Below are 26,099 nucleotides of genomic sequence, written 5' to 3'. Positions count from 1 at the left end.
TCTAAACTCATTTAAAGTTTACTTAAATCAACCTACCTCACTTTCAAGTCGCTTTAACTCTGAAATGCCAGTTAGATGCTCCAGATCTTGCGACTGTAAATATCATTTTCACATTTACATAACACTCTTAACAGACAGGAGCAGTTGCCTAACATTGCACGCAATTGCATCTGCAACGCATAACATTTGTGTACAGTTTGTTTAGTTAACATAACATTAAATGTAATCCAGATACGTTAAGTGAGAAACAACTGAAAACAATTATTAATATAAACGGAATTTTGTAGATAACATTAAATATCCATTAAATCACAATTAAATTCACTAGTTTTTTTGCGTGATAAAACAGATATTTACATTTATATATATATATATTTAGTTTATATATAGATAAGGTACTTAATAAATTCTACAAACGGGCTGGCATCCTTGGTTGTCTGATACGAGTGCAGATGTGTGCCAGTTCTTCAAAAACCGCAAGAGATTTGTGCTGCTAAATGAAGTATTTAAGCGGTTAACATTTTATACGAGCCTGAATCACAGCTGTCCCAATATGGTAAGCGTTTTTCGTTCTCTCAGTTACTGATCTACATTAATTTCGCAATCCTTTTGTGTTAAGGCTGAAACAGAAATTCAGCTTTTGGACTGGATGCTGCCTGGTCGAATGCCACAAGGGCATACACACAGAAAGAAAATGATCTTACAAGTCAACGGTTCGGTTTTTTACTACAACTAGAAAAATATCTAAAGAAATGGTTTGGTATTAGCAGAAAACACACACACACATATATATATATTTTTTTGGTGTTAGACGAATGACTCTTTAAGCTTAAATCTGGTAGAAAATGCAATGTTCGTTAAAAGCAAACTAATCTTCGTTCTCGGACATATCAAATTGATCATCATCAAATTCTATTATCTGGAATTTAGATACAATATATTACTCGCAACTTAATCTGCACTTAGTTAAAGTTTCATTTAATCAACTTACCTCACTATTAAGTCGCTTAAACTCTGAGATGCCAGTTAGATCCTCCAGATATTTGGCCGTCTCGAAGGTTTTGAACAAGAATTCGTGACCCTCGCTGCGATAAGCGGCCAAAACGCGCTAAAACACGGGAACAAGGCATACGTTATCTATATATACATATTTATATATAATAATAGTATCAAATACCTGCGAGCAGGCAATACACTGCGCAAACTTTTGTGTGGCAGGCAGAATGTTCTCATAGTTGCACAGCATACCGCGTATGGAGTGCGGCAGGATGCCCAACAGGCCCTCCGGCAGTTGTGGCGTCTCCAGATGCTGACCAGCTCGACTGTTGGCATAGTAGGCGGGCGCCAGTTCCCTTTGCGGATGCTGCAGCAGGGCCACCAACAGCTCCACCGCATAGCTGGCTGCTATGTTAGAGACGCCCGGTCGCGTAACAGTGCACTGTTGATCCAGTGTGCGATCTTTAAGCGACTGTAAATAACAGAAGAACAGCAGAATTAGGCTACTGTAGATAACATTTTGAGCGAGTACCAGTGTTCACATTTGTTTACAATTTTGTATGAGTAACAGCTGTTAATGAACAGGACCTGTTAACATAACCTGGACCTGCCTAACATAACATATGTTTACGTTTTCCCTACATAGCATTAGCCTGCTGCATTAACAGCACACAAACTGTTAACGGGCGCTGTAGTAAGCTGGGTATGCAGCTAATAACATTTATTTGGCCCAGCTAAGCTTTGCTCGCTTTTTAAACAGCATACGAGCTTGCGCAAGCTTTTTAGTATCGTTTTACAGTGTCAACAAACGGTGCAGTGAGCTTTACAAAAAATAATACAAATATATATATGAACAAAATGACTCCCCCCACGCTAGGTAAGCCAGCTGAGCGTGCGAGCGCCAAGTAAACAATTAAAACAAACACAAAAAAAAAAAAAAAAACAAAATTAAAGGAAAAAAAAAACAACAAAAATTAACTAAATAGTAAAAGTACATAACACAGAGCGTAGCAGAGTGCAATGGGCAGGCCAAACAACGCTTGCCAGCTCTCGAGTCATTTACTGATTAGATAAAAAGCAACAAAACTCTCAGAGAAGTTGCCGTGGGCAAAGAATTATTGTTTTCATTGAACGTTCCGTGAGATAATGTCGATTCGCCTAGCCGACAACATCGATAAAGTCTAACGAAAAAAAAAAAAAAAATAGCCCGAAATTCCGTCTATTACCAAATAAATATTGCTTAAATATGTTAACAGAGTACTCGGGCAATCTGTCGCATCCCCTGGAATTCGGTCATGTGCTGGAAATTGTGGCCAAGACAATCGACGGCGCCGCCCGGTAAAGTATACCCAACCCACCGAGAGACCCGTATAAAATGCTCGGAACATGACTAAGTGTACTTGGTCTCTTATCGGGGGACAACTTATGATGACTAACTCGACGCCGACAACTAAACAATTGTGTAACCCGCCGCCTTTTAGGTTCCACATCAATCTGTGCACGGCCAAGTCGACGGTGAATCCGGACGCGGACATCGGATTACGTTTCTCCTGCTATTTTCGCAATGATACGATTGTGCGCAATGCCCGTCTGCATGGGATTTGGGGCGAGGAGGAGACCCAGGTGATGGACAATATAACGCTACCCAATCCGATTGTCAGCGGCGAATTCTTTATGGTGTACATTTTGGCGTGCGAGGATTGCTTTCACATATCCATCAACAGTCGCGAATTCTGCACATTTCGCTATCGCCTGCCATTGAATGCGATACGCGCCGTCGAGATACGCGATCAAATCCAGGTGATCAAACAGGTCGATCATCGCACCGTATTCCCCAATCCCTGGCCGGCCATACATGCCTCTGACTATTTCAAGGCCTTTAGCAACGATCAGCCCATACTCTTCAGTCCCGGCCATGTGATTGTGATCACGGCGCGTTGCTTTGAGAACAAACGCGGACAGTTTATCATCAAGTTTACCGATTCGGATACGAAACGCGAGGAGCTGCATTTTAGCGTGCGTTTCGATGAGAAGTCTGTGGTGCGCAATAGCATGAACAAGAACTTTGAGTAAGTCGTTTTACAACACCGTTAATTGAAAGCTTTAAGCCAACATTTAAAGCTCAGCTGATAAAGCGAATCAAGCTCATTGAGAATTTAACTAAATGCGTTTCTTACATTTTGTTCTCATTCAACACTTCGCAAAAGTATCGCTAGCGTATTGAGCACATATTAAAGCTCGCTTAAAGCTGTTGAGTGCTTTTAGTTGCACATAAAGTTATTTTTAAACACTACAAAGTAAATCACAACTTTACTAAGCTTATAGCTTGACTTGATTAAATATGTTGAGCCTTAAAATAAGTTGTATCTTAAAAGCTTTTTGAGCGAGCTTTAATAAATTGCGATAATGCTCGCTTAAAGCTTTACTTGATTATTAAGCTCAACATACTGATATTTTTCTTTGCAGATTCGGTAACGAGGAGCGCCACGGCGGCTTTCCCTTCGTCTTCAATCAGCAATTCAAACTGGCTTTGGCTTTTACGGAACGTGAAGTTCTAACCGCGGTGGATGGCTACAATTTCTTCAGCTATGCCTGGCGCACACCTAATGCCATGATGAATCTGGTGGGCTTCAAGGTGACCGCCATCAATGGCCTTGTGATACAAATAACCGGCGTGGATCACGTGCAAACGGGCGATCCGACGTGCGCCGGATTCGAGAAATATTCGCGACACGATTACGAGTGTGCTTAGCTTTAGGTTTGCATTTGTTTGTATAACTAGATGCATTCCGTATTCTACTAACTATGTGCTATAAAGTCTGAGAGTTTTGTTAAAAGCATTAAGTGAAAGCTTGACTCGGTTGGGTACTTACATTGCCCGGCGCGGTCACATCATTGCAGAAGTAGCAGCCCAGCTGCTGCCCAGCGATGCACTTGAGTCCTGCGATATCCTTGGGACTATCGCCCACCGGCTCCCGCGTGCCGCCATGCCGCATGACCAGGTAGCTGTCAAAGCCCAGCGCCGCATTGATGACAATCTGTGAGGATATAGGGATTAATATGCATCACTTGAGTCTCATTCGATGGCATTTGTTAACCGGCTCCAACCTTTTCATGTGCCGCACCAAGAAGCGTGGGCAGCCAGCGACTCTCCCGGGAATCGGTGAGCAGAAAGATGACATCATGTGCCTGCAGCTGCTGCTCGATCAGCTGCAGATGCTGCGTCGTTTGGGCGCGCAACGCCTCGCCTATGGTGTGGCCGGGCATGGGTATTTCCAGCACATAGCCCTTGGTCACGGCGCTGGGATTTATCTCGAGCAGATGCGCGGCAGCTGTGGATGCCTTCATGCGATTGCCAGCGACTGCGTCCGCGTGCGTATAGAGGCTCTGACGCACCGGATTCGAGTAGCCCACCTTGCCGCTGTCCAGCAGCGTGATGTGCTTGAAGCCCCATGACTAAGCGAACAATAGAAATTACAATATATTTAACAGATAAATATGACAGAGAGCCCACCAGCAGATTACGGGCCACGGCACAGCCCAGTGTGCCGGCGCCAAAAAGCAGGCACTTGGTCTCTGCCAGGATATTCAAATTCAAATCCGGCACCAGGCGCCACTTCATTAGCTTCAGGTTCAGGTTGATTGAGTTCTCGGCCAGTCTGTTAGGAATGTAATCTCGTAATTAGGAAAACTTTGAGGTTTCTTAATGTGCTACTAACTTGGCCGGATCCATGCTGTCGCGCATATTGGCCATGCGTGGTCCCATTTTGCCATTGCGATTCGCTTCCCAGCCGACAAACTGCAGCTGCGCGTAGTTGCATGCCTCCGCCTGGGACACGTGCCAAATCAGGCTGTTGTCCAATTGCAGTTGCTGATCGTAGCGCAGGCCCAAAAACTTGAGCGGCTTGCCAACCAGAGTGGGACTAAATGAGTGAAAAGTGTTTAAATAAGTCAAGTGTTGTTGTATTAGTGTAAGCAAGCACTGTCTCGCGCTCTCTCGACAAAAACAAGAGCAAGCTAATGCTATCGATGCCTGACAAATCAAAAAGAGCGCCTAATGTTCTCTTTGAGTGCACATGAAAATCAACGGTAATTAATTAGTACATTAAGTCAATAATTACCACTGCTGCAGCAGCAAGGCCACATAGTTGCGCATCAGCCAGGCTGGATTCTCGTACTCGCTGGGATCAGCGAAACAGTAATAATAATGCTCCGCCTGCTGCTCATCAAATTGACTCAAGGCAGCGCTCAAGCTGCGCGCCTCGCACACGTTCGCCCCCTCGTCCGCATACAAGACGAAAAAGTTCTGCGCCTCTGCAGGCAGCGTGCGTATGGCATCGACGCAGGCGTCACAATTGGGCAGCGCTTTCAGTTTAATGGGATCGTTAAGCAGCTGCAGGATGGGCGTCAGCGGGCAGGGAAAGGCGAACCAGTAGTAATAACTGTGGCACTTGAGGTCGGCAAATGATAGGACAAAGAAACGTGTCAATAAGCTGGCATCGTTCAAGGCACGTCCGCTGCTCATATCAGCCAAAAGTTGCCTGCCCTCATCTGCCAGCAGGGCGGTTTTGTCCAGGGTCTTGAACTCCTCGATTGTGTTTTTATTGTAAATATGGCCGACGGCTGCATGGCTGAATTTTGGTGGCTGCGCTTCGCTGTGAATCGATCGAGTGTCAATTGCTTTGGCCTTATCAGCTGCCCCATTAGCTGCTTACCTATTATATGCGCTGTAGTCGACCTCGAGCAGACAGCCGGACGCCTTGCGATTTGTGTAGTGGCCAAAAATTGAGCGTGCCGTGTCGGACAGACGATCATAATCCAATTTAAGCTCGGCCAGTTTGTGCCAGAAGGTGGGCGACACAAACGACTCAAATGGTGCAAATTGTAAAATTTTTTTATCGCTCATTGTGTTATTTTGTTGCTAACAACTGTGGACCAATGCACATACACACGCCCACAATGTACAATATAAACAAACAATGGGGAAACAAGTGACATGCACGGAACGGCATGAGAATGAAACGATCAGCTGTGCGATGTGCAATACTATCGATTGGCACACAGCTATAGGAGAGTAGGGTCACACTGACTACGGAAGTCCTGTTGGTTTCTTAAATATGAGTACCTAGAGTATTGACAGTACATAGAATTCGAATTTAATTGAGTTGCTTAATATGCATCCGATTATAATCACACATTATATATAAAAATTACAAATTCATTCGATACTAAACAGCACACTTTCATTTTCTCGATAGTCACACATCGATATTTACACACATATCGTGGAGCACGCCATCTATAGCAAAATCCGATAATACAGTCGATTGTCTAGCAGCACGTCGGACTGGTGGTAGTAATTTTCGCAAAAAAAGTTGCCATACAGTCAGTAATTTATAGAGGTTAGTACAATAAAGGCGGAGAAAGCTCAGCGCCTACTACTACAATTGTATTTAAATATATCAAGAAAAATAATAAGTGTGTAATATTGGTTTGAATTCGAATACAAAGTGAACTAAGGTTATAAAAAAGGCAAAAAAAAAAAATTATAGCCTCAAAAACTTTTCCATGATGCATACATACATACATATGTACGCTTAAGACGTCCTCGTTTCTGCTTCTTCGCTGCAGAGCTGCAGCAAATCGACATTAAATCAATAAATGTGAAATAATTCAGCTGTGTTTTGCCCTAACGGTGGGAATTCGTACAACTTGAGTGAAAGAAAAATGTAAAATGCGCTGCATGAAATTGACAAAGAAATCGAAAAAAAAAATGATTCACTCAAAATACAAAGAAATGTGTGTATGTATGTATGCATATACAGTACATGCTAACATACATATGTAGGTAGATAGAGCGAGAAGAGCAGCAGCAGCACGGCAACGTCAAGTGCCAGCAAACAAAATGGCGTCGGCACACAGCGGAAAAACTGCTGTTGACGTTGCTTTGCCGCTGCTCTCGCTCCTCTCTTCTCTTTCTCACCCTTTCTACAGTTAAGGTTGAGTTTTTCGATTCGCTTTCAATGCAGCTTCATTTTGATTTTCCGTGTGTACGCTTTTATCTTCGAAAACAGCCACACACGTTTGCACGCACACACATGCGCCACATGTTCATGGTGTGAGCGTGTGTCGGTGTGTGTATGTGTGTGCACTTTGTACAATGTGCATGACGAAAGCATTGAATAAAGAGTAAAAAAAAAAAAAAAAAAAAAAAAAACTAGTTGCGAGGCATATTGAAAACAGGCCGGGTTATGATTTTAGAAGAAAACCAGGGCGGGTCATTGGATTGAATAGAGCAATTTACGCATTTACCAAGTAAAATTCAGTTTTATTGCCTCTCTCGCTCTGTAACTGTGTGCGTGTGTGTCATTGGAAATGGCATCAGGTTTTTTTCTAGTGGGATTTACTTAACGCTTGTGCACGACTCACTCGAATTGAGGTCAAAATCATCCACAACTGGGTCTCTTGACGCGCCATCGGATTTTAGTGTTCTGTTCGGGTCGGGGTCGTCGACGTCTTTGCGCTGCAACGCTTGAAAGGGCGGAAATATGTGCACATTCTTTTGGGGTGGTTTTACACTTTGGACACTTTTGGGGGGTGTTTGGAAGGCATTAAATTGCAGTCACATACACACACACACACACACACACACACGCTTATATACATAAGTAAACTAACTGCAAATCAGGCTCAGGGTTGCTTCAGATGGGGAGCTTTTGATATGCGGGCATGATTCTCCAATTCTCCAATAGGTACATATGTATGTATGTATGCTCTCTTTGAGTGGAATTCGTGTATAAGCAAAAGTGAAAAAGTTAGCGTACAAATGCGAATAATGTTCGCTGCGAAGTTATATTTTGTTTATGCTAAGCGCTGCTAATCAACAAAACAACAACGCACCCATCTAGTACATTTTTTATTGGGGTCAAAATACTTTAATTCGATGGCGCAGAGCGCAAACGGCGAACCAACAAAAGCTCTAGCAGAGGCCATAAACCTTCGCACACACGCACACAAGCAAAGGACACTGACACTGAGAAATTTTTGCGCGCTTGTGCGCAGCAGCAACGTCTAGCAAAATGAGTACAAACACACACGTTCGCAAATGTGCATGTGCATGTGTGTGTGTGTGTGATACGTGAGCATCCACATCTCAGTTTGATTTCTTACATACATAAAGAGGAGTTCAAATATGGCAAACGGAGCGCGCGCAAACAAAGAAAAAGCCAACAAAGAACAAAAGCGAACGACCTGACAGAGCACAGCTGCTCAGTCAATTTGTGTGCTTATTAAAATCAATTTAAATGCATTAAAACTGTGTATTGAGCACCTTAAGTAATTGCATTTAATAAAATGCACTTTAGCTGCGCACTATAATTGTGCGCCGCAAGACGGCAACACTGTCACGCATCTATACATAAAATTACACACACACATGCACACACACAAACATGCATAAATACATACAATAAATTTCCCCAAGCTGAGCGAGAACACAGCAATTGCTTGTATATATGTATGTATTTGTGTGTGCTTGTGGCGCTCAATTGCGTTGCGTCGTGTGTGGGGGAAAAGTGAAATAAACTTGAAGGTGTTTTGCGAGGTTATTTTCATTAAAATTCCAGTTTTAGACTTTTGATAGTTTCCCATTGTCATCGGTCGACAACTATGCGAGTGCCTTGGCAAACAACCGTTGTTTTTAGTTGTTAAGCCGAGCTTCTTTTTTTTTTATATTTGAGTGTAAATTAATACGAATGAGTGTTTTTTTTTTTTTTTTAACAGCTGTGCAACAGCATTATTACTCATTGGCCTGTTATTAACATAGATATAAAAGGCAAGAGCATAAACAAAAGTAGTCGAGAGTGTGAAAAGTAATTTCGAGGTAATTTGATTTATTTGGAGATTTCTTCGGTTGAAAATATTTATGTAATGTGTGTATAACTGTTTATATGCTCTCAGTTTTCATTTGCACATTTGTCAGTATACCCCCTGTACGTATGTATAATATTTAGACCATATCACACAACTTTGTCTAGATTTTTGTGTACATATAATTTGAAACTTTCCCCCCCTACTCAAACTTGTTTCTAATTAGATTCTTTTGGCACGGCTTCTTTCTCTATATATCAACAGGATTCCTATAAGTGTAAGCGGCAAGCAGCAACGGAGCAGGCAATATCCGATTAGACAGGAATCTATCTGACTATACAAATTACATTTAAAACCCGGAAGAGCGCACGCAGAACCTAACGAAGCAGACGTAGCAGAAGGGAAAGAGACTTAGGACAAAGCAACCGAAGGGAGCCCCATCATTTACAGCTATACATAAACAGCTTAACATATATATATATATACATATATATATATATATTGTGTGTGTCTCTTGTGTGCGTGTGTCTGTGTTTACTATACAAAATTTCTGTTTTGTTTCGCGTGTGTAGTGTTGTATAACAGCACAGGAGAGCATAGAGAGAAAGAGAGAGAGAGAAACAGATCAAACAGGATCCAATAAACAGAAGCACCGTAAACTAACAGAGAGAGAGAGAGAGAGAGAGAGCTTCACAAACTCCGTGACGCTTTCAACGAGAGAAAAACAGAGAGAGAGAGAGGAATTGTAATTTTTTTCGCTCCCAAGTCGATAGAGAAAAATTATCACCATTCCACTATCAACGTACGACGCCGCTCCCCTTTTGCACACTTACGACGATAGTCCGCAACGTTGGGCTAACGGTACAAGCAACGGGCATCAGGCAGGCGTCATCATAGATCAGTTTCGCCGCCACAGCGCCAAAACGATCACCATTGAGGGAGGCACCAGTACCGGTGACACGACGAGCATCGGCGGCGGCAGCAGCAGCATTAGCAGCAGCAGCAGCAGCAGCGGCGGCGGCGTCGGCGGCGTCAACGATTTGCGTTTGATAATAACGGCACAACAAAACGATATTATCGAGCGCAATTACGACCAAGTGACCAATCGCGGCGGTGGAGGCGGAGGCGGCGGCGCCGTTTTAGGCGTCACCAGCAGCAGCGGCAACAGCAGCAGTGGCAACAGCAGCGGCAGCGGAGGCCAAACACCACCGACACCACAAACGACAACGGCGTCAATTGGACAAAAGACACTGCTCAACACAAGTCCCAATCTATTGCCCATAACGACCGCAACCGATACGTTCAACAATCTCAAGAATCTGGTCAAGATCGATAAGGGCACAACAAACGCGACGAATCACACCGGCGGCAGCTATCGTGCCAATAAATCGGCTAGTGGGAACAGCAGCAACACCAACGAATCCCCATTGGGTGGAAGGAACGGCAGCCGTTCAAGCGCAGGATCAGGCAGCGGCGGCGGCAGCGGCGGCTCATCAGCAATTGCTGGCGTGGGCGGACAAATTGGTGGCCCAAGCGGACACTACTCCACTGGCTATAATAAGAATACCGTCAAAATTCGTCAACACGATTCGGAGCTAAGCCCAAGACCTCGACGATCATATCAAAACGATTCGTCGTCGTCGCGTTACTATAACAAAAATAGTGACATTTTGGGTGCAAGCGGCAACAACAACAACAACAACAACAATAGCAACAACAACAGCAACAACATCGGCGGTGGCGGCAGCGGCGGCAGTCAGCAAACGCTGAACGCTGATAGCAATTCGAGCAACTATAACGGCGGGAGTCTGGGAGTGCATCGTGGTAGTCGCAACAACTATCACACAAGCTCCGATGGCGTCAGCTACAATCGCAATCTAAACACCAACTCGAGCAGCAGCTATCGCGGCAGCGGCGGGCGCTACGAGACGGTCAATGGCAATGGCAACAGTAGCAGCAACATCAACAACAGCAGCAGCAGCAGCAGCGGACAGCAGCAACAACAGCAGCAGCAACAACAACAGCAACAACAACAACGTCATTACAACAGCAACAACTCGGCAATTGGCAAGTCAAATTACGGAACACAACGCGGCGGCAACGATGGCAACAACAGCAACAGCAGCAATGCCGGCCACAGCCTGAGCGGACGCTATCGCGACGACTACAATCGGGATAATCGGGACAATTATAGGGACAGTTACGCAGACGAATCGCCGGCACATCAACGCTATAGCGGCGGAGGAGGCGGCGCCGGAGGAGGAGGCGGCGGCGGCGGTGGAGGCGAACGTAACGGACACGCCTCAAATCGTTATCGCAGCAGCAACAACGAGGAGCGTTACGAGCGTGGACAAAGCTTGAGACATCAGCAGCAACAGCACCAACAACAACAGCAGCAGCAGCAGCAGCAACAACAACAACAAAGCTACAAATCCACAACACCACCGCCAACAACAACAACAGGAGGAATATCAGGAGCAGCAGCAGCAGGCGGAGCAACAGCAGCAGCAGCAACAACAACAGTTGCAGCTGGACAACAGCAGCAACAGCAACATCAACAGCAACAGCCCATAACTGGACGCTGGATACCGCCATCGCTGCGTCCACAGCATGGCCTGACGCAGAGCGAGAAAAATGATGCAGTATTCCGGCGTGTGCGCGGCATATTGAATAAATTGACGCCCGAGAAATTCCAGGAGCTGAGCGATGAGCTGCTCAAGCTTGATCTTAACTCAATTGTCATACTGAACGGTGTCATTTTGCTGATCTTCGATAAAGCCTTGGACGAGCCCAAATACTCGTCTATGTATGCACAGCTGTGCAAGCGTTTGTCCGAGGAAGCGCCATCATTTGAAAAGGAACCAAACAATTCGTGCACATTTCTGCGCCTGCTGATCGCCGTCTGTCGGGACAAGTTCAACAATCGACTGAAGCGGGATGAGGCGAACGATAATCGACCACCGCCCGAGAATGAGGCCGACGAGGAGGAGCGACGTCATTTGGCCAAACAGCGTATGCTGGGCAATGTCAAGTTTATTGGGGAGCTCAATAAGTTGGATATGCTTTCAAAGAATGTATTGCATGCGTGCATTATGGAGCTATTGGATAAGAAGAAGAAGCGTACGGCCGGTGCGCAGGAAATGTGCGAGGACATGGAATGCCTGGCTCAATTGCTCAAGACTTGCGGCAAGAATCTGGATTCAGAACAGGGCAAAGAGCTGATGAACCAGTATTTTGAGACGTTGGAACGTCGTTCAAAATCAACTGAATATCCACCAAGGATACGCTTCATGCTAAAGGATGTCATCGAATTGCGACAAAATCATTGGATACCGCGCAAAGTTGGCGGCAGCTCCGACGGACCCGTCCCCATAAAGCAAATACGCTCGGACGACGACTCAATAATTCGCACCCCGTTCGCCAATCGCAATCGCGATATGCGCAACAATGATCGCGACGGCGACAGCTGGATGAATCGATTCCATTTGAATATACAGCCCGGCGCCTACAATGACATGTTCAGCGGGCTGAGTGTGACGGGCGCATCGCCAATTGTATCGCCGTAAGTATAGCCGGCAAAATGGATGATTCAAGTCGATTTATACAGCACTATAACTAATTCTCTCTCTCTCTTACTTTTTTGCGCAGCTTTGCTACAAGCGCTAACAATCGGGACCGTGATCGGGATCGTGATCGTGATAATCGCCAGTACAACAATCGCGATCGCAATCGTGATCGTGACGGCGGCAACAGCGGCGGCGGCGGCGGAGGTGGAGGAGGCGGCGGCAACTATAACAATCGTTACAACAACAAGCACAGCAATCAGAACGGTGCTGGCAACGGAGGAGGAGGAGGTGGCGGCGGCGGTGGCGGCGTAGGAGGTGGTGGTGGTGGGGGCGGCGGTAATCGCGACGATTCTCGCGGCAGCGGCGGCTCGCACCGGAACAACGATCGGAACAATGATCGCAACAATGACGGGCAATACGGCAGCGGAAATCAGCTGATGCTGGGCGGCAAGGAGTTGGCGCCGCGCTTTAAACGCAATCTGATCACCACCAATCAGGATTCGGTTGAGAATCTGCAAATGCGCCCGGCGGCCAACTCGTTGCTGTTCCGTGCCGCCTCACAGAATCAAAAATTCCCGGCCACGCTGCCCATCTCGACGCCGCCCAGCGGCAACTCCAGCTCGCAGCTGTCCAACTCGCATTATCCGCTGTTGGGCACACCGACATCGCATCTAATGAACAATCCGGCGCGTCCATCGTCCACACCATCGGCTGAGTATGGTGCGGATAATCGTTCGCTGCTCGCGACCCATCAGCTGGGCGAGAAGAGCCTCAAGGCGACCTCTTCGTCGCCGAACTTCGGCACAGCCGGCCAGTTAACAGCAGCTGAGCACACCATGGAGCAGAAGAAGACAATTTCGGGCGCTGACAGCAAGGAGCAGCTGGCCAAGAATGGCGCATTGGAGCGACCCACAACACCGTCGGGCTCCAATTCGAGCAAGCAGCAGCAACAGAAGAAGGACAAGGGACCCAGCAAGGAGGAGATGACTAAGAAGGCCACCGCCTACTTTAAGGAGAAGTTCTACTATGAGGAGCCAAATGATGATGATGATGATGATGATGAAGTAACTGTAAATGATGAAATTACGGCTGATACCGCCAACGAATCGGAAACAATGGAAGCCACTAAACCGGATCCATTTACGGAACTGGTGGAGGGTTTCGTTGAGCTAAAACTGCCGGAGAAAGCGTTAAAGGATGTCTGCCTCAATCTGCTGATGGAGGTGCTGGACCGTGTGAATGATGTATACCTGGAGCGTATCGTTCGCTTCCTGCAGACATTGCGCAAACTGTCCAGCATTAAGCCGAATGTCATCGTTGAGATCTTCAAGCAACTGGTGAACAAAATGAATGAGCGCGAGGCACTGAATCCACGGATAACCGCACTGGTCGCCTCCGTGCTGAGCAAGGCGGTCTGTGAGCCGGCACTGATTAAGCTAAATGACATTGCCAACTATACGGACAATGGACAGCATTATCCATTGTTTTTGCTCGTGCTGCAGCAGCTGCACAAGACAATTGGCAAGGATGCGCTCGAGGAGAAGTTCCGTGCAAGCAAAATTGATTTAATGAACAGCCTGCCCGAGGTGGATCGCAACAAGGAGCGTTTGGCTGAAATTCTTGAGGATCGACAGCTGTCGTTCCTCTATCCGCTGCTCAAGGTTCAAGCCGAGATGCTTAAGCAGCTGCAGAGCGATCCGAATCCAAACAATTTCTATAAATGGGTCAAGGCCAATGTGGACAACAAATACTACAAAGATCCGGGCTTCATACAGGCCCTCATGACCGTTGTGGTCAAGTACATAACCAAGGAGACGACACTCGCCAGCAACATGGACCCGAAGGAGCATCCCGAGAAGTCGGTCACCCAAAAGGAACAGGCCATGCTGGAGACCTACAGCCAGATGCTGCAAACCTTCCTCAGCCAAAACGAATTGCAACTCATGGCGCTCTACGCCCTGCAGCTCTTCTGCTACAACGAGAATTTCCCCAAGGGTGAGACATCATCTCTGGATCATCTTTTTTTTAGATCTAATGTTTATGTTTCATATTTCAGGCATGCTTTGTCGCTGGTTCAAATATCTTTACGATTCCGAGATCATTGAGGAGGAGGCGTTCGTTTTGTGGAAGGAGGAGATTTCTGACAAATACCCAGGCAAGGGCTCGGCGCTGTTTCAAGTGAACGCCTGGTTGACTTGGCTCCAGGAGGCCGAATCTGAGGACGATGAGGATTGAAATACCCAAAATGCATAATAACCAACCACACACACACACACACACCCACATACTATATATGTAATAACACTTCTCTATATATATATATATATTTATTCGCAACCAGCTAAAACGAAAAAAAACAACAAAAAGCAACAAAAAAAAGAAAAAATTAACCTTCAACAAAGAAAAAAAAAAAAAAACAAACAAAAGGGCAAAAAGAACAAGAAGAAAAAAATATCAACATTAATACATTATCTAAAACAAGATGAAAGTTGAAATCGCGGTTGCAAATGTTAGTCAAATTATAGTAGAAAAAAAGCTACAAGTTTAATCCAAATTAATTGATATTCATTCAAGTTCAAGCAACTTTAACAATTAACCACACAAATAAATAAAACGGCAATAGACGCAAACGTAATTAACAATATGATATTTAACTAAAATACGATTCGAATGCGAATTTTCAGAGAACAAAGTAATAAGAAGAAGAAACACATTACAAAGTATATAAATTAATTAGTGAATTTCATTTTGAATAATCCTTATCCAAGCGGAACTGATCTTATAAGCAAAATGTTCACAATTTAAAATGAATTGCCCTTAATTTGATTTTGCTTTTGATACTTGCACAGCCCTCAATCGTTTATTGTATTTAAGTAGTTCAAATCGAAAGAAAACAAAAACAGGATAACCTGATGCTTATGTATCCATAAATGTACACAGAACAGCTGAACAGCTTGAATGTTCGGAGCTAGCATCGAAATCGTAATATGTATGTATTTTAACTCGAAAATGAAATAGAAAAAAAAAACAAAAACTCGCCCACATTCAAATAGAGCCTTAATAAAATGAAAACAACACTGCGAACGGCGAATATTTTGCGTTTTACTCAATTCGCCTCAAAAATTCAAGTTCAATTCGCTTTGGCGCCTAAAGTCAAGCGTTAACCAACACAGCGTTTGACCAGCTGGCAGCGCTGCGCCGCTGGGCTATTTTGCAACACTGCTATCTAACAACAAAACTGCATTTCATTGTAAATTCTAGAAGTTTTGCATTTCTCTTCAATTTTTACCAAAAAAAAAAAGAAAAAAAAAGTACACAAATGGAAAGCTGCGCCGTTTTACCAACTCAGCAAATGGAAGCCTGCGGCGATGCGGCCAAGCAACAACAAATGCCCCTGCCGGCTGCCGGGCAAGCCTTCACCTCGCACATGGCCCAACTGAATGCGGGCGCTTTGCAGATCACATTACGCGTACTCAAGATGAACGGCAGCACAATGCTATTCCTCAGCGGCAAGGATGCGGAACGCCTGGACGAGTTCGCCATTGCCATGCCGGCACGTCCGCCCAGCCAGCAAATAGTATCCACCACATTTATGGGCGAGAGCGGACAGAGCGATTCCGTGGTGCTGGCCACAAAGTTGAGCATGCGCCATCGCCGTCAGTTCTATGTGAGCATGAACCTGCAGCTGGATAGCATGGCCCGCTCCCAGTTCGAGAGTGCCTTGGTCAGCTATATGCAGAACAACCTGGAGCTGTTCGTGTGAGGCAGCCGCCGTCATCATGTATTTATAGTTGTGATTAAAGCCAATGTCTATGGCATTTATTTATATACCAATATTTCAATATTTATTTATGAACCGCAGCGTGTGCACGCCGTGTGGGTCAATGCTGGGCGTTTATTTTGGTTTGCCGGCGCCGAGACCCCACGGACAACGTGGGATGTGCTCCCAGCTCAGGACAACATTGACAACAGTTCCAAATCCATTACAAGTTCAAACGTGCGCAAAATTCGTACGCTACGCGCTCAATCACAACAATTTCAAAATAAAACCGGAGTACTTTTCGGCTGCGTGTAAGTGCCGTTATAAGCCTCGCAACAGTGTTGCAAAATGTGTGCAGTGAATAACGTTGGGCGCCCGGTACAGGTGCGATTGGCCCCAAAAAAAAAAAAAAAAAAAAAAAAAAAAAAAAAAAGCTCGCACGTGTTGCGCTGCCTGCGGCTTATCGCCTTGGATGTCAATGTCCTTCAACCCCCCGCCTCTTCCGAAAATAATCAAACATAATATTGGGCTTGATAAGTGTCAGTTCTTCTTCTGCTTATTGTTGGCGCGCGTGCTGTGAACCTTTGCCAAAACGTAATCCAAGCCACAGATTGCATCAGTCTGTTGTTTTGTCCATTTAGACAATTTGTATGCAATATATCTGGCTTTCTTTCAGCTAAGATAAAACCCATTCAGGTTCCATTTATAAACCCATTTAATGGTATTTTCCAATAGTAATTGGCCCTATTTAAACTGATAGGGTTTATTTGCTAGACCCAAGCGATGTTGTGGAAAATTTCGCTTAATAATTTATAACAATAAATTTCATAAATGTTTGGCCTCTAATAATAGGCCGTCTAGACGAGATATTGTCAGCAGTATCAGCCACAACAACAACAACAACAAGAACCACAGCGACAAAAAATAGTAAACCGTTTATAAATATAGCTGCTATTTAGCTACCGCGGCTCCCATGAAAGTCGGGCAATGATATTTCATTTTCATTTTGATCAGCTCTTGTTTTTTTTCTCTATATATATATATATATATTTTTTTTTTTGGCATATCAAGCCGTCTGCTGTTGAGATAACATTTGGGCCCAGACAATGTACCCGGTTCGAGTTACATGCTCCAGTTGCATGGGATACTGTTTTGGTGATGCGTTCTGGATTTTATGTGTGGACTTTGCACGTCTGTTGTTTTGTCCAGCCATTTGGCCATATCAGCAGCCGGCCGACTCCACGGAAGTTTGCCTTCGATAGGGTCAAGTGTACTGCGAGGGGTCCACGAAATTTATGGTGCCTTCTTTTCAGTTTCGGCATTTGCTAAAATCGAATGATTGACTTTAAAGCTTTGCTTTCTGCCGGTCTAAGCCCGGCATTCTTGGCTAGTGCTGCAGAAGACAGTGTTGCACAGTTCCACATGATTCTAGCAACTATTTGCTGCTGGATCTGTCAGCTAAGCGGAGACCTTTAAGGCTAAGGTTTACATTCACAAGCTTTAGGATTCCAAGGATTTTAAGCTTTGCTTTCTGCCGGCCTAAGCCCGGCATTCCTGGCTAGTGCTGCAGAAAACAGTGTTGCACAGTTCCACATGATTCTAGCAACTGTTTCCTGTTGAATCTGTCAGTTTTATCTAAGCGGAGACCTTTAAGGCAAACTTTAGGATTCCAGGAATTCCACGCTTCACATGACAAGGAATCCATAATATGCGAAGAGAGTCGGGTGGAAACCTATCCCTCAACCATTCTCTACATCTCTCTCTCTCTCTGCACCGTAGTTTTGTCGCATTCCTCCCACAGAATCCATCTTGTCGCTTGCAAATTGAGAGGCTGGGCCTTCGATAAACCCCTAGACCAAACCGAAGCCCAGCTCGAACCTCGGTTTGAGCGCACACGCCCCAATCCGAGACTCGTTCCGGCTTATCGCCCAGAGTTGGCACCTTTAGCCAGCCCCAGCCAGACCCCTGGCGCTATCAGTTCAAGTATGTTGTTATAATTTGATAGAAATATTGAACATCATAATATGACAGAGCCCCAAGTAACCGGATCGAGCCGGTTATTGTGTATTGTGTATTGTACTTGCCCAGACTCAAGCATTCTATATGGCGCACTTGCTGGGGATTGTATTTATTTGTTTTTTTTTTTTTTTTCAATTTTACTACGGAAAAATTAATAAAACAGTTTGCGGCGCACGCGTTCACCTCTATGAGAGGAGATTTCTGTCGCTGCTGTTTGCTAATCTCTGGAGGATTGGGTATGGGCATGGGTCTGGACATGGGCATGGGCATGGGCATGGCAGTGGGGCAGCTGTTTGGCGACATGCGATGCCGGACGGACAAATTGTTGTTGTGGTAGCTGCTGAGCTCGTTTATATGCGGCCCGGCTCCAATATGGTCGCTTATCAAGCACAGCTCGCGCCATACAAAGTTCAGTTTTCTGATTTCAGGGGAACCAGAGAATCCAGATTTGTATTATTTATATATGTATATGGAAAAATAAATATTATCGTTGACGGAATATTACGCATGTTGTGCAATAAATTCGGGTCAGGGGTATCAATTAGAAGATCGCAACAGTCGAAATCAATGAGAACAAAAAAACAAAATGAATTAAAAACAAAAAGTTTTCAAGGAATATTTCTAATCCCTGACACTGCGCATGTTTATGTATATTAGACTCATAAGTTGGCTCAAAGCTTTACAGATCAATAAAGTAAATGCGAGTCGGCAGTGTCCGACTAGAAGATTCCCTGTAACCCGAGCTGAGCAGTCTTCTAGCTTCCTTCTTAGAGAGATCCCAGAGATCTATTGACAGATTGGATTAGCCTATATCTATATAATATCTATGTACAGTATGCTGGCACAATTTATAAATTATATAGATATTTCGAAGTTCCCCGAAGCATTCATAAGCTCATCAGCCAGTCTATTATATATTACTCTAAATAAAGATCAGTCTTTACTGGAAGATCTACGTTTTCCCAATTGGAATATTCTTACGAACTCTTAAGCGGAATTATTGGATTGTATTACAGCCATAAATTGGGCACAATTAGGCTTTGGTTGAAGGAAATTCTCTTTTCTTTTTCTTAAAGAATATTGTTAGGCTTGCTTTATGCCAACCTGATGAACTTCAGTCCGATAATTTTATCAGATTTTAATGACAATGCGTAGGCAGAAAAAAAAAGTGGCGACAACTGTACTTCGAGCCTTCTAGTTAATTACAGTCCATAGGGCGATAGCCCGTTTGGCGGTCGTATCTGTAAGTTAATCTAAAAATAAATCATGATTTTTTGCGCACTTCGATTACAGCTTGCCGCTTGCACCTGCTGCATTCGACTGTCATTGTCTTCGTTTAGGTGGCGGGCGGGAAGCGGTGGCGGGTGACATGGAAGAGGCGCCTAAAGCTAATCGTAGACCCTGATGTCATACCATTTCCGAGTGGTTATTTATGTAAGACCCCCGCGATTGGAGTAGCAGCAACAGCAACAGCAACAACATTATGAATTGTGATTCACTTCCTATCATCAAATGTGGCCAGACTGCGCCAGCTATATAGCTGATAAGTTAACCACCCAGCAGAGCGTCGGAGCAGCAGCAGCAGAGAGATATGGCTGTCCGTGTTATTCCCCCCCCCCCCCTCCGGTGTTTTGGCCTTCGGCTGAATGAGCGAAATACACGAAAGTAAACACAGACGGCGGAGACGCTACAGAGTTGCCCATTGATAAGACATTGGGCATTGGCAAATGTTGCTGGCCCAAAATGTCAGCGTCATCGTTTAACAAAAAGCAGAGATACGGCTAGCATGTGGTCGATTGTACGCTATAGACTTGGCCCGGACCCGATCCGAATCGAAGTCGACGCGGCACTTTATCTGTACGTAATACGGCCACCAGCTGGAGGGGATTTCAGTGACTTGCCTAGTTTTGTGTTTCCGAGAGTACGAAGTGCAATCCGTGTACGGGCGATAGCGACCGAATTGCCCCCCTCAGAGGCTGCTGCTGCTGCTGCTCCGGCTGATCATTGCCCACACACATGACACACACACACACACACACACATAGTGTCAGCTACTAGACCGATTTTCCAGCAGTGCGTTTCGCTGATAAGCGCCAAGTCAGCCGCTTGTCACGCGCCCGCCCCACCCGTTGCCGGCCCGTCGGTGCACAGCAGGGAGCAGACGGTGTTTCACTCACGTACATGATGTGTGCACTTGCCCCGGTTGAGAACCGCCTCGTATACCGCCCCGATTCCGGCCAGAGTGCCCGACCAACTTAGAGCTATTTGCGTGGAATTCGTGAATGTCTGCTTTTGCTTCAACTTGGCATTTTGAGTTTTATTTGATACGCACACGCAACTAACTTGGCCCACGGATGTCCGCCGTTGCTCGGCTCTGTGTATGCTATTGCCATCTAGCCAACCCGCCCCGGCCGGCCCCGTTGGCCTGTCTGCGTGCACAGCCTTCGGGGCCTGATAAGCGTACGGCGCAGTCTGGCCTTATCGGCACAGAACTTTCAATATTACACGAATGTCTGCAGGCGAGCGGCTCATTCGTTTGGCAATCGCACTCGCGAACGCAACACACAAATAACCAAATACCTCACACTTCACATACACAACGTGAACACAATGGATATATTAGTACAAAAGCCCAATTTCTGTCACAGCAGCAGCAGCAGCAGCAGCGAATACTACGAGCCGCCGGCGAGCAGCTATTATACGCCGTACAATACGCCGCCGTACATAGCACAGAACGGAACCGGCAGCTGGCTGCCCGAACAGCAGTTGCCGCAGATGCAGTACCTCCGGTTTCCCACGCCTCCGATAACACCACCACGCATCGCAGCTGCTCCAGTTGCTGTTGAGTCCGGCTTGAGTCCACGCACGCAGTCCGTCATCATGAAGTGCACAAAGCAGAGCTCGACTTCTGGTTCCGGTTCGCCGACAGAATCCTGCAGCGAACAGAGCAGCTGCAGCGACAGCGATTTTCTCTGCAATTGGCACGATTGCGGCAGGTGAGTGTCCGGCATACGATCACGTTCCATGCAACAGGTTACTCATGTTGATTTCTCCTCGGCCTGTGTGCAGAGTTTTTGAATCTTTGGAGGCGCTGGCACAACACGTCACCTTACGTCATGCGATCGCCTCGCTGCTGGATGGCCTCTACTATTGCCGCTGGAGCGGCTGTCAGCGCAGCGAGCGCGGCTTCAATGCACGCTACAAGATGCTCGTCCATGTGCGCACCCATACCAAGGAGAAGCCGCATCGGTGTCATCTGTGCGAGAAGTCGTTCTCGCGTGCCGAAAATCTCAAAATCCACATACGCTCACATTCGGGCGAGAAGCCCTACAAGTGCCACTTCGAGGGCTGCCTGAAGGCCTACTCGAACTCCTCGGATCGGTTCAAGCATACGCGCACGCACTCCATGGAAAAGCCCTATATGTGCAAGGTGCCCGGCTGCCAGAAACGCTACACAGATCCCTCCTCGCTGCGCAAGCACGTAAAGACCTTCAAGCACAGCATTCAGCTGATCCAGAGTCAGACTTCCACCTGCATGCTGGAGGGCAACGAGTCGCCCTACACTTGCCTGCCGCCGGCACAGCCGCACCCGCAGCCGCACCCGCAGCCGCAGCCACAGCCCCTGCCCGCGCCCGTTGCCGCACCACAGCCAGAGCCCGCCGCACCCAGAACAGCCTACTATTTGGACCTGACCGATCGTGACAACGTGGCAAGCGACTATACGCTGCAACCCAAGCACAATAGCGAATATGCCAGCACAGACTACTGGCTGAGCACGCGGGAGCACAACTATCGTTATTTGCACAGCGAGGACTATTCTATGGATATGGAACTGGACTTACCCACGCCGCTTGATCTGCGCGTGCACAGAAGTTGAATGCCGTATTGTGAATGCCATTCACTCTAGTCATCAGGCTAATACACTAGCTCTTGTCATTAATGTTAGAATTATCGTTTAGTTTTCAATAAAGACTGTTGTATGTAATTTGCATTGAATTGCGCATGGAAAACCAACAAAACTTTATATTTTTTTCCACTAATTAGTCACATATTTCCGCGCACTTTTAAATGCCGTTATACTGAACATATGATTGTTTAGCCAGTGCCGCAAAAGCACAAAGACAAAAAGAAGAAAACAGTGTTGTGTAAGCACTGCACAGCACAGCTCAAAAGTAAATCGATAAACGATATTTTGGCCGCACGCGCCATATTCAAATTGGAAGCTGGCAGCTGTTCAAATAAAAGGTGTCGATTTTATTAATGTAAATGCGCATCTAGACGAGATTTTTAGTTTTACAACTGTGTTTATCATATATTCCATCATTTACAATATATAGGAATGTTATCTTAGCTAAGACTACAACTCGATCCATACACACACGCATATTAACAACGAGAAAAAATAGTGAAATAAATAGTCAAAAAACGAGTTCACAAATTAAATATGCTCTATATATATATATATATATGTAAATACATACTTTGTAAGTTGTATTTTTCAATTTGCAAACATACTGAGGTCCTTTTCTTTTCGAAAAGCAATTGTTTTATTGCCAGCATTAGAGTTATAAGGAAACAAACAAGTTGTTATTATTCAACTGAAGTTATTGAGCATTTAAGACCCAGTAACAACGGTATAAATAGCACAGATTGTGCTTGTATTTTTGTTATTTTTGTGTATAATAATACATACTTTCAATATGTACACGCACAGAACAGCAAATCACTTGGCCAGCTTCTCAACGCTGGCCGCCAATCAACCAGTTTTCATAATACATTATATTATATACTTTTTACCATTAAGCAGAGCTATGGGCTGCCATTTAGAATTACGCCCTAAAGAATCTTACAACTCGTACAATATATTGTCGACAAATCGGGCACTCGTTTAGCACCTTTCCGCAATTGGTGCAGGTGGCCATATGACCACATTCCAGAAAAACGCACTCAATGGGCGCATCCATGCATATCTTACAAAGTTCATCCGTGGCAAGTTTCTCAACAGCTGTACATATATGTATATATATATATATACGTATATAGATAATACAGTTTTGATGTATACAGAAATAAATAAGAACTTACCTGGCGCTGTGCGCATAGTCTTCCATAGTCTGCAAACGCGATCGAGCAGCTCCTGTTTCTCGCAGCAGCCTTTGTAGTCAACGCGATGCAACATTAGAACCTCCTTTAACTGTTTCACCGTTAGATTCTCCAAGTCTTTTCTGTGAAAGATACATGGGCATTAGCAATATTATGTATGTATGTACCTTTCCACTTACCGATCCTCAAAGTCTTCCAAGTTTACGAAACGTGAGTCCATGCTGTTGCCCGGCTCAAAGCCCAGGGACGAGGCATACACATGAATGCCCTCGTCATCCTCCCAATGCGTTTCGTTATCATCCTGTGTGGGCGAGAACTCAATCGTTGGCGTTATCGGCAAGCCGGCGGCACCAGCGTCCGCTATGCTGCCCGCATCTGCGCCGCTCAGCGGCGAGATGGCATGACTGTCCGCTTCGGAGCAGTCCACAGACTTGGTGCGCTGCTCCAGGTAACTGAGAAACTCTTGCAGCTCATGCTTGATATCCTCCTCAGACATTTGCGAATTCTCCAAATGTCGACGCATCCTGTCCACATGTCGGCGAATATTTGTTTTATTCTTGCCACAACGCTGACAGCTGCTGCTGGAGGCTGCGCCCGGCTCAGGCTGTTCGCTCAGTGTGCTCAAGGCCAATCCGTTGGGCGCAACTGGCGATTCATCATCGCTGGAATGATGGCGACGATTCAGGTAGCCGTCGGAGCGACGTCGTGTTACCTTTTTGGTGCGCTGCGGCGCCTGCGGCACCGTGACAGTGCGCTGCTCAAAGCTAGGCGCCTCGCCAGGCACATCCCGCACCGTCACCTCTAGAATTTCCTCCGTAGCCGTCTCGGTTTGCGTGGGTGAGCCCTGCTGCTGCAGCGCTTGGCTGCTGCTGCTTGGCGCTGTTTGTTCCAGTATTTGCCACTGATCCAGGTTGCTGCTGTTGGTATCGGTTGCCGCTTTGCTCTCGTCCGAAATGCCGCCAATGGCGCCCAGCTCCTCGAAGCTGGACTGCGACGAAGCGTCTGCACCGCATGCGTCCACCTTGGAGCTAAGGGAGCCCTGCTTGGAGAAGCCAGGACTGGTGTTTGTGGTCGTTCCTGTTGTCGTCGCAGTTGCTGTCGTCGTCGCACCCAGACCCGCAGTGCTTGTCTCCAAGGGTGGCCGGCTTAGGCTTGCCTGGCCAGCGCTGTTCTCGCTATTCTTGAGCGATGTGCGTTCACTGAACGTGGTTATTATCTCATCATCCGAGCATTCACACTCCGAGTTATCACGCTCAATATTGTGCAGCAGCCTAGCCGCTTCTGTGGCCATCACAGACACAGATTTGGGCTCCGGTGCGGCTGTGGGCGATGTTGTCGTGTGCGTCGACGAGGTCGATGGACTGACATGCACATGCGCTACCTCCGTGGAGTTGGTTCTCGCTGTGGCTGGCGTGCGTACAGGTGTCTGCACTTGAGCTGCACTCGCATACGTTGGAATTTCGCGCGTGGAAACACGCGGCTGCTCAAAAATGTGCGTCGGCGGCGGCGGCGGCGACGATGACGACGTTGCTCCATTATCATGGGATGCATGTCGACTGTTGGCCCGACTGTTGTCCGTCGTTGATTTAGTATTGGACTTTGTGTCAAAGGACGCTAAGGAATCACTGATATTGTCACTCAGATTGGTGAAAAAGTTTTGGCACGTTTGCTTCAGACTGTCCATGGGATTGGCTTGGCCACGTCCGGGACTATTGTTGGGCGGCCGGCCCGTATCGCGATCCGACTGAGCGACATGTGCCAGCACCAGACCGACCAGTTCCTCTTTCTCTGCAAGGCAAACGCATATAGATGACTTCTATTTCATTTTTTTGTTTTTTTTTTGTCGTGCGGCTGCAATGACTCACCCAGGCAGCCTTCAGTGGAAATGTGTTTGGATTGCAAATAGAATATTAAATCTTTTGGCTTTAGTTTCAACAAATCCGCGTGCAACAGCGGCCGTTGGGCAAATATTGCACAGCGCTGGCAGCGGCGCGCCGTCGTCGCCGTCAAGCAATTGTTGCAGTAATAGCGCCTGTAAGGCCATAACAAGAAAACAATTTGTATGGCAATTTATGAATTAATGTCGCAAATTTCGGATTGGACCAACTTACCTGCAGTCGAAACAGCTGCGCTTACGGCGAAAGACCGTGAACTCAATGCCACAGCTTTCGCAGGGCATGTTGTTGTTCTTGTTGGTGTCCTCCTTTCCTCTTTCGATCGACCGTTTCCGTTTGCCCGTATCCTTGCCCTTTGCTCCTCCTTTACGCCCACAACACCATTGCGTTTGTGTTTTCAATGTCAAATCGTGAATCAATTTCACGGAATGCGCAAATTTTGTTGGCGTCGCTGCTGTGCTGAGACAATCCGCCAAACAGCTGAGGTAATCGTTTTAGGCAACTACTTACTCATCGGGGCCTATAAACTAATAAGCAAGTGGATTTTTACAAATTTTTATCAATATGCAGTAAGTACGCACGTACATACACACATGTATGTATGTACATGCGTCTGTGCACAATAATCAGCACATCACTGGCAAAAGCGATAGGCAACGACAAATATCGATTGCACTATCGATAACGGGCAATCGGCGACTGGAAAGTCAACCGCTCAAATTACATATTTAATATAAATTTAAATTATAAATCTAAAAAACAGGCCAACAATTAAAAATGTTTCTATCTAATAGAGAATAATTATTAGCAAACTTGCATTAGTTTAGTTTATGTTTATTTAATTCACATCCACTACTTAGAACTAAGTATGTAATTGTATGCAATTAAATA

At 45.9% G+C, this 26,099-nt stretch overlaps 6 protein-coding genes across 8 annotated transcripts; 4 read left to right on the top strand and 2 right to left on the bottom strand.

The window, feature by feature from the left end:
- Nucleotides 1–756: 756 nt before the first annotated feature.
- On the bottom strand, nt 757–22,182 carry Atg7 (Autophagy-related 7). 2 transcript variants are annotated; one of them, XM_002048721.4, is made up of 10 exons: nt 22,053–22,182; nt 5,712–6,121; nt 5,118–5,651; nt 4,716–4,919; nt 4,511–4,655; nt 4,105–4,452; nt 3,870–4,034; nt 1,178–1,468; nt 992–1,108; nt 757–919 (listed from the first exon to the last, which is right to left on the bottom strand). In XM_002048721.4, exons 2-10 carry the CDS (start codon nt 5,900–5,902, stop codon nt 869–871), a joined length of 2,046 nt encoding a protein of 681 aa, XP_002048757.1. In that variant the 5' UTR covers nt 5,903–6,121; nt 22,053–22,182; the 3' UTR covers nt 757–868. The 2 variants fall into 2 exon arrangements, with proteins under 2 accessions (XP_002048757.1, XP_015029560.1); XM_015174074.3 differs by lacking the exons at nt 5,118–5,651; nt 5,712–6,121 and having other exon boundaries at nt 22,053–22,169.
- Nucleotides 1,737–3,836, top strand: LOC6626071 (32 kDa beta-galactoside-binding lectin). Of its 2 annotated transcripts, XM_015174101.3 has the most exons (4): nt 1,737–1,873; nt 2,253–2,334; nt 2,478–3,065; nt 3,463–3,836. In XM_015174101.3, the coding sequence occupies exons 1-4, from the start codon at nt 1,846–1,848 to the stop codon at nt 3,746–3,748; spliced, it is 984 nt and encodes a 327-aa protein (XP_015029587.1). In that variant the 5' UTR covers nt 1,737–1,845; the 3' UTR covers nt 3,749–3,836. The 2 variants fall into 2 exon arrangements, with proteins under 2 accessions (XP_015029587.1, XP_002048758.1); XM_002048722.4 differs by lacking the exon at nt 1,737–1,873 and having other exon boundaries at nt 1,996–2,334.
- NAT1 (N-acetyltransferase 1) lies at nt 7,104–15,522 on the top strand. The gene is made up of 4 exons (XM_070210517.1): nt 7,104–7,112; nt 9,639–12,427; nt 12,514–14,426; nt 14,488–15,522. Exons 1-4 carry the CDS (start codon nt 7,104–7,106, stop codon nt 14,664–14,666), a joined length of 4,890 nt encoding a protein of 1,629 aa, XP_070066618.1. The 3' UTR covers nt 14,667–15,522.
- On the top strand, nt 15,658–16,259 carry LOC6626073 (uncharacterized). Its single transcript, XM_002048724.4, has one exon. It carries the CDS (start codon nt 15,751–15,753, stop codon nt 16,192–16,194), a length of 444 nt encoding a protein of 147 aa, XP_002048760.2. The 5' UTR covers nt 15,658–15,750; the 3' UTR covers nt 16,195–16,259.
- Nucleotides 20,821–22,229, top strand: sug (sugarbabe). The gene is made up of 2 exons (XM_002048725.4): nt 20,821–21,206; nt 21,280–22,229. The coding sequence occupies exons 1-2, from the start codon at nt 20,821–20,823 to the stop codon at nt 22,085–22,087; spliced, it is 1,194 nt and encodes a 397-aa protein (XP_002048761.1). The 3' UTR covers nt 22,088–22,229.
- LOC6626075 (serine-rich adhesin for platelets) lies at nt 21,047–25,820 on the bottom strand. The gene is made up of 5 exons (XM_002048726.4): nt 25,425–25,820; nt 25,179–25,345; nt 23,493–25,101; nt 23,296–23,435; nt 21,047–23,215 (listed from the first exon to the last, which is right to left on the bottom strand). The coding sequence occupies exons 1-5, from the start codon at nt 25,490–25,492 to the stop codon at nt 23,040–23,042; spliced, it is 2,160 nt and encodes a 719-aa protein (XP_002048762.1). The 5' UTR covers nt 25,493–25,820; the 3' UTR covers nt 21,047–23,039.
- Nucleotides 25,821–26,099: the final 279 nt, after the last annotated feature.

Source organism: Drosophila virilis, chromosome 5 (assembly GCF_030788295.1).
Source record: "Drosophila virilis strain 15010-1051.87 chromosome 5, Dvir_AGI_RSII-ME, whole genome shotgun sequence".
NCBI lineage: Eukaryota > Metazoa > Arthropoda > Insecta > Diptera > Drosophilidae > Drosophila > Drosophila virilis.
The sequence above is the reverse complement of the archived record's forward strand: the minus strand, read 5'-3'. Positions and strand labels throughout refer to the sequence as shown.

What these genes read in the sequence shown, in the direction of transcription:
- Atg7 (XM_002048721.4), bottom strand. Translation starts at nt 5,902, where the DNA reads ATGAGCGATAAAAAAATTTTACAATTTGCACCATTTGAGTCGTTTGTG. An exon ending in GACTACAGCGCATATAATAG is followed by an intron (nt 5,652 to 5,711) that starts GTAAGCAGCTAA and finishes ATCGATTCACAG; the next exon opens with CGAAGCGCAGCCACCAAAAT. An exon ending in AGTGTATTGCCTGCTCGCAG is followed by an intron (nt 1,109 to 1,177) that starts GTATTTGATACT and finishes CCCGTGTTTTAG; the next exon opens with CGCGTTTTGGCCGCTTATCG.
- LOC6626071 (XM_015174101.3), top strand. Translation starts at nt 1,846, where the DNA reads ATGAACAAAATGACTCCCCCCACGCTAG. An exon ending in AATGACTCCCCCCACGCTAG is followed by an intron (nt 1,874 to 2,252) that starts GTAAGCCAGCTG and finishes ATATGTTAACAG; the next exon opens with AGTACTCGGGCAATCTGTCG. An exon ending in ACAATCGACGGCGCCGCCCG is followed by an intron (nt 2,335 to 2,477) that starts GTAAAGTATACC and finishes GCCGCCTTTTAG; the next exon opens with GTTCCACATCAATCTGTGCA.
- sug (XM_002048725.4), top strand. Translation starts at nt 20,821, where the DNA reads ATGGATATATTAGTACAAAAGCCCAATTTCTGTCACAGCAGCAGCAGC. An exon ending in AATTGGCACGATTGCGGCAG is followed by an intron (nt 21,207 to 21,279) that starts GTGAGTGTCCGG and finishes GCCTGTGTGCAG; the next exon opens with AGTTTTTGAATCTTTGGAGG.
- NAT1 (XM_070210517.1), top strand. An exon ending in GCATCGCCAATTGTATCGCC is followed by an intron (nt 12,428 to 12,513) that starts GTAAGTATAGCC and finishes TTTTTTGCGCAG; the next exon opens with CTTTGCTACAAGCGCTAACA. An exon ending in CAACGAGAATTTCCCCAAGG is followed by an intron (nt 14,427 to 14,487) that starts GTGAGACATCAT and finishes TTCATATTTCAG; the next exon opens with GCATGCTTTGTCGCTGGTTC.
- LOC6626073 (XM_002048724.4), top strand. Translation starts at nt 15,751, where the DNA reads ATGGAAAGCTGCGCCGTTTTACCAACTCAGCAAATGGAAGCCTGCGGC.
- LOC6626075 (XM_002048726.4), bottom strand. Translation starts at nt 25,492, where the DNA reads ATGCCCTGCGAAAGCTGTGGCATTGAGTTCACGGTCTTTCGCCGTAAG. An exon ending in CGCAGCTGTTTCGACTGCAG is followed by an intron (nt 25,346 to 25,424) that starts GTAAGTTGGTCC and finishes ATGGCCTTACAG; the next exon opens with GCGCTATTACTGCAACAATT. An exon ending in TTGGAAGACTTTGAGGATCG is followed by an intron (nt 23,436 to 23,492) that starts GTAAGTGGAAAG and finishes TATCTTTCACAG; the next exon opens with AAAAGACTTGGAGAATCTAA.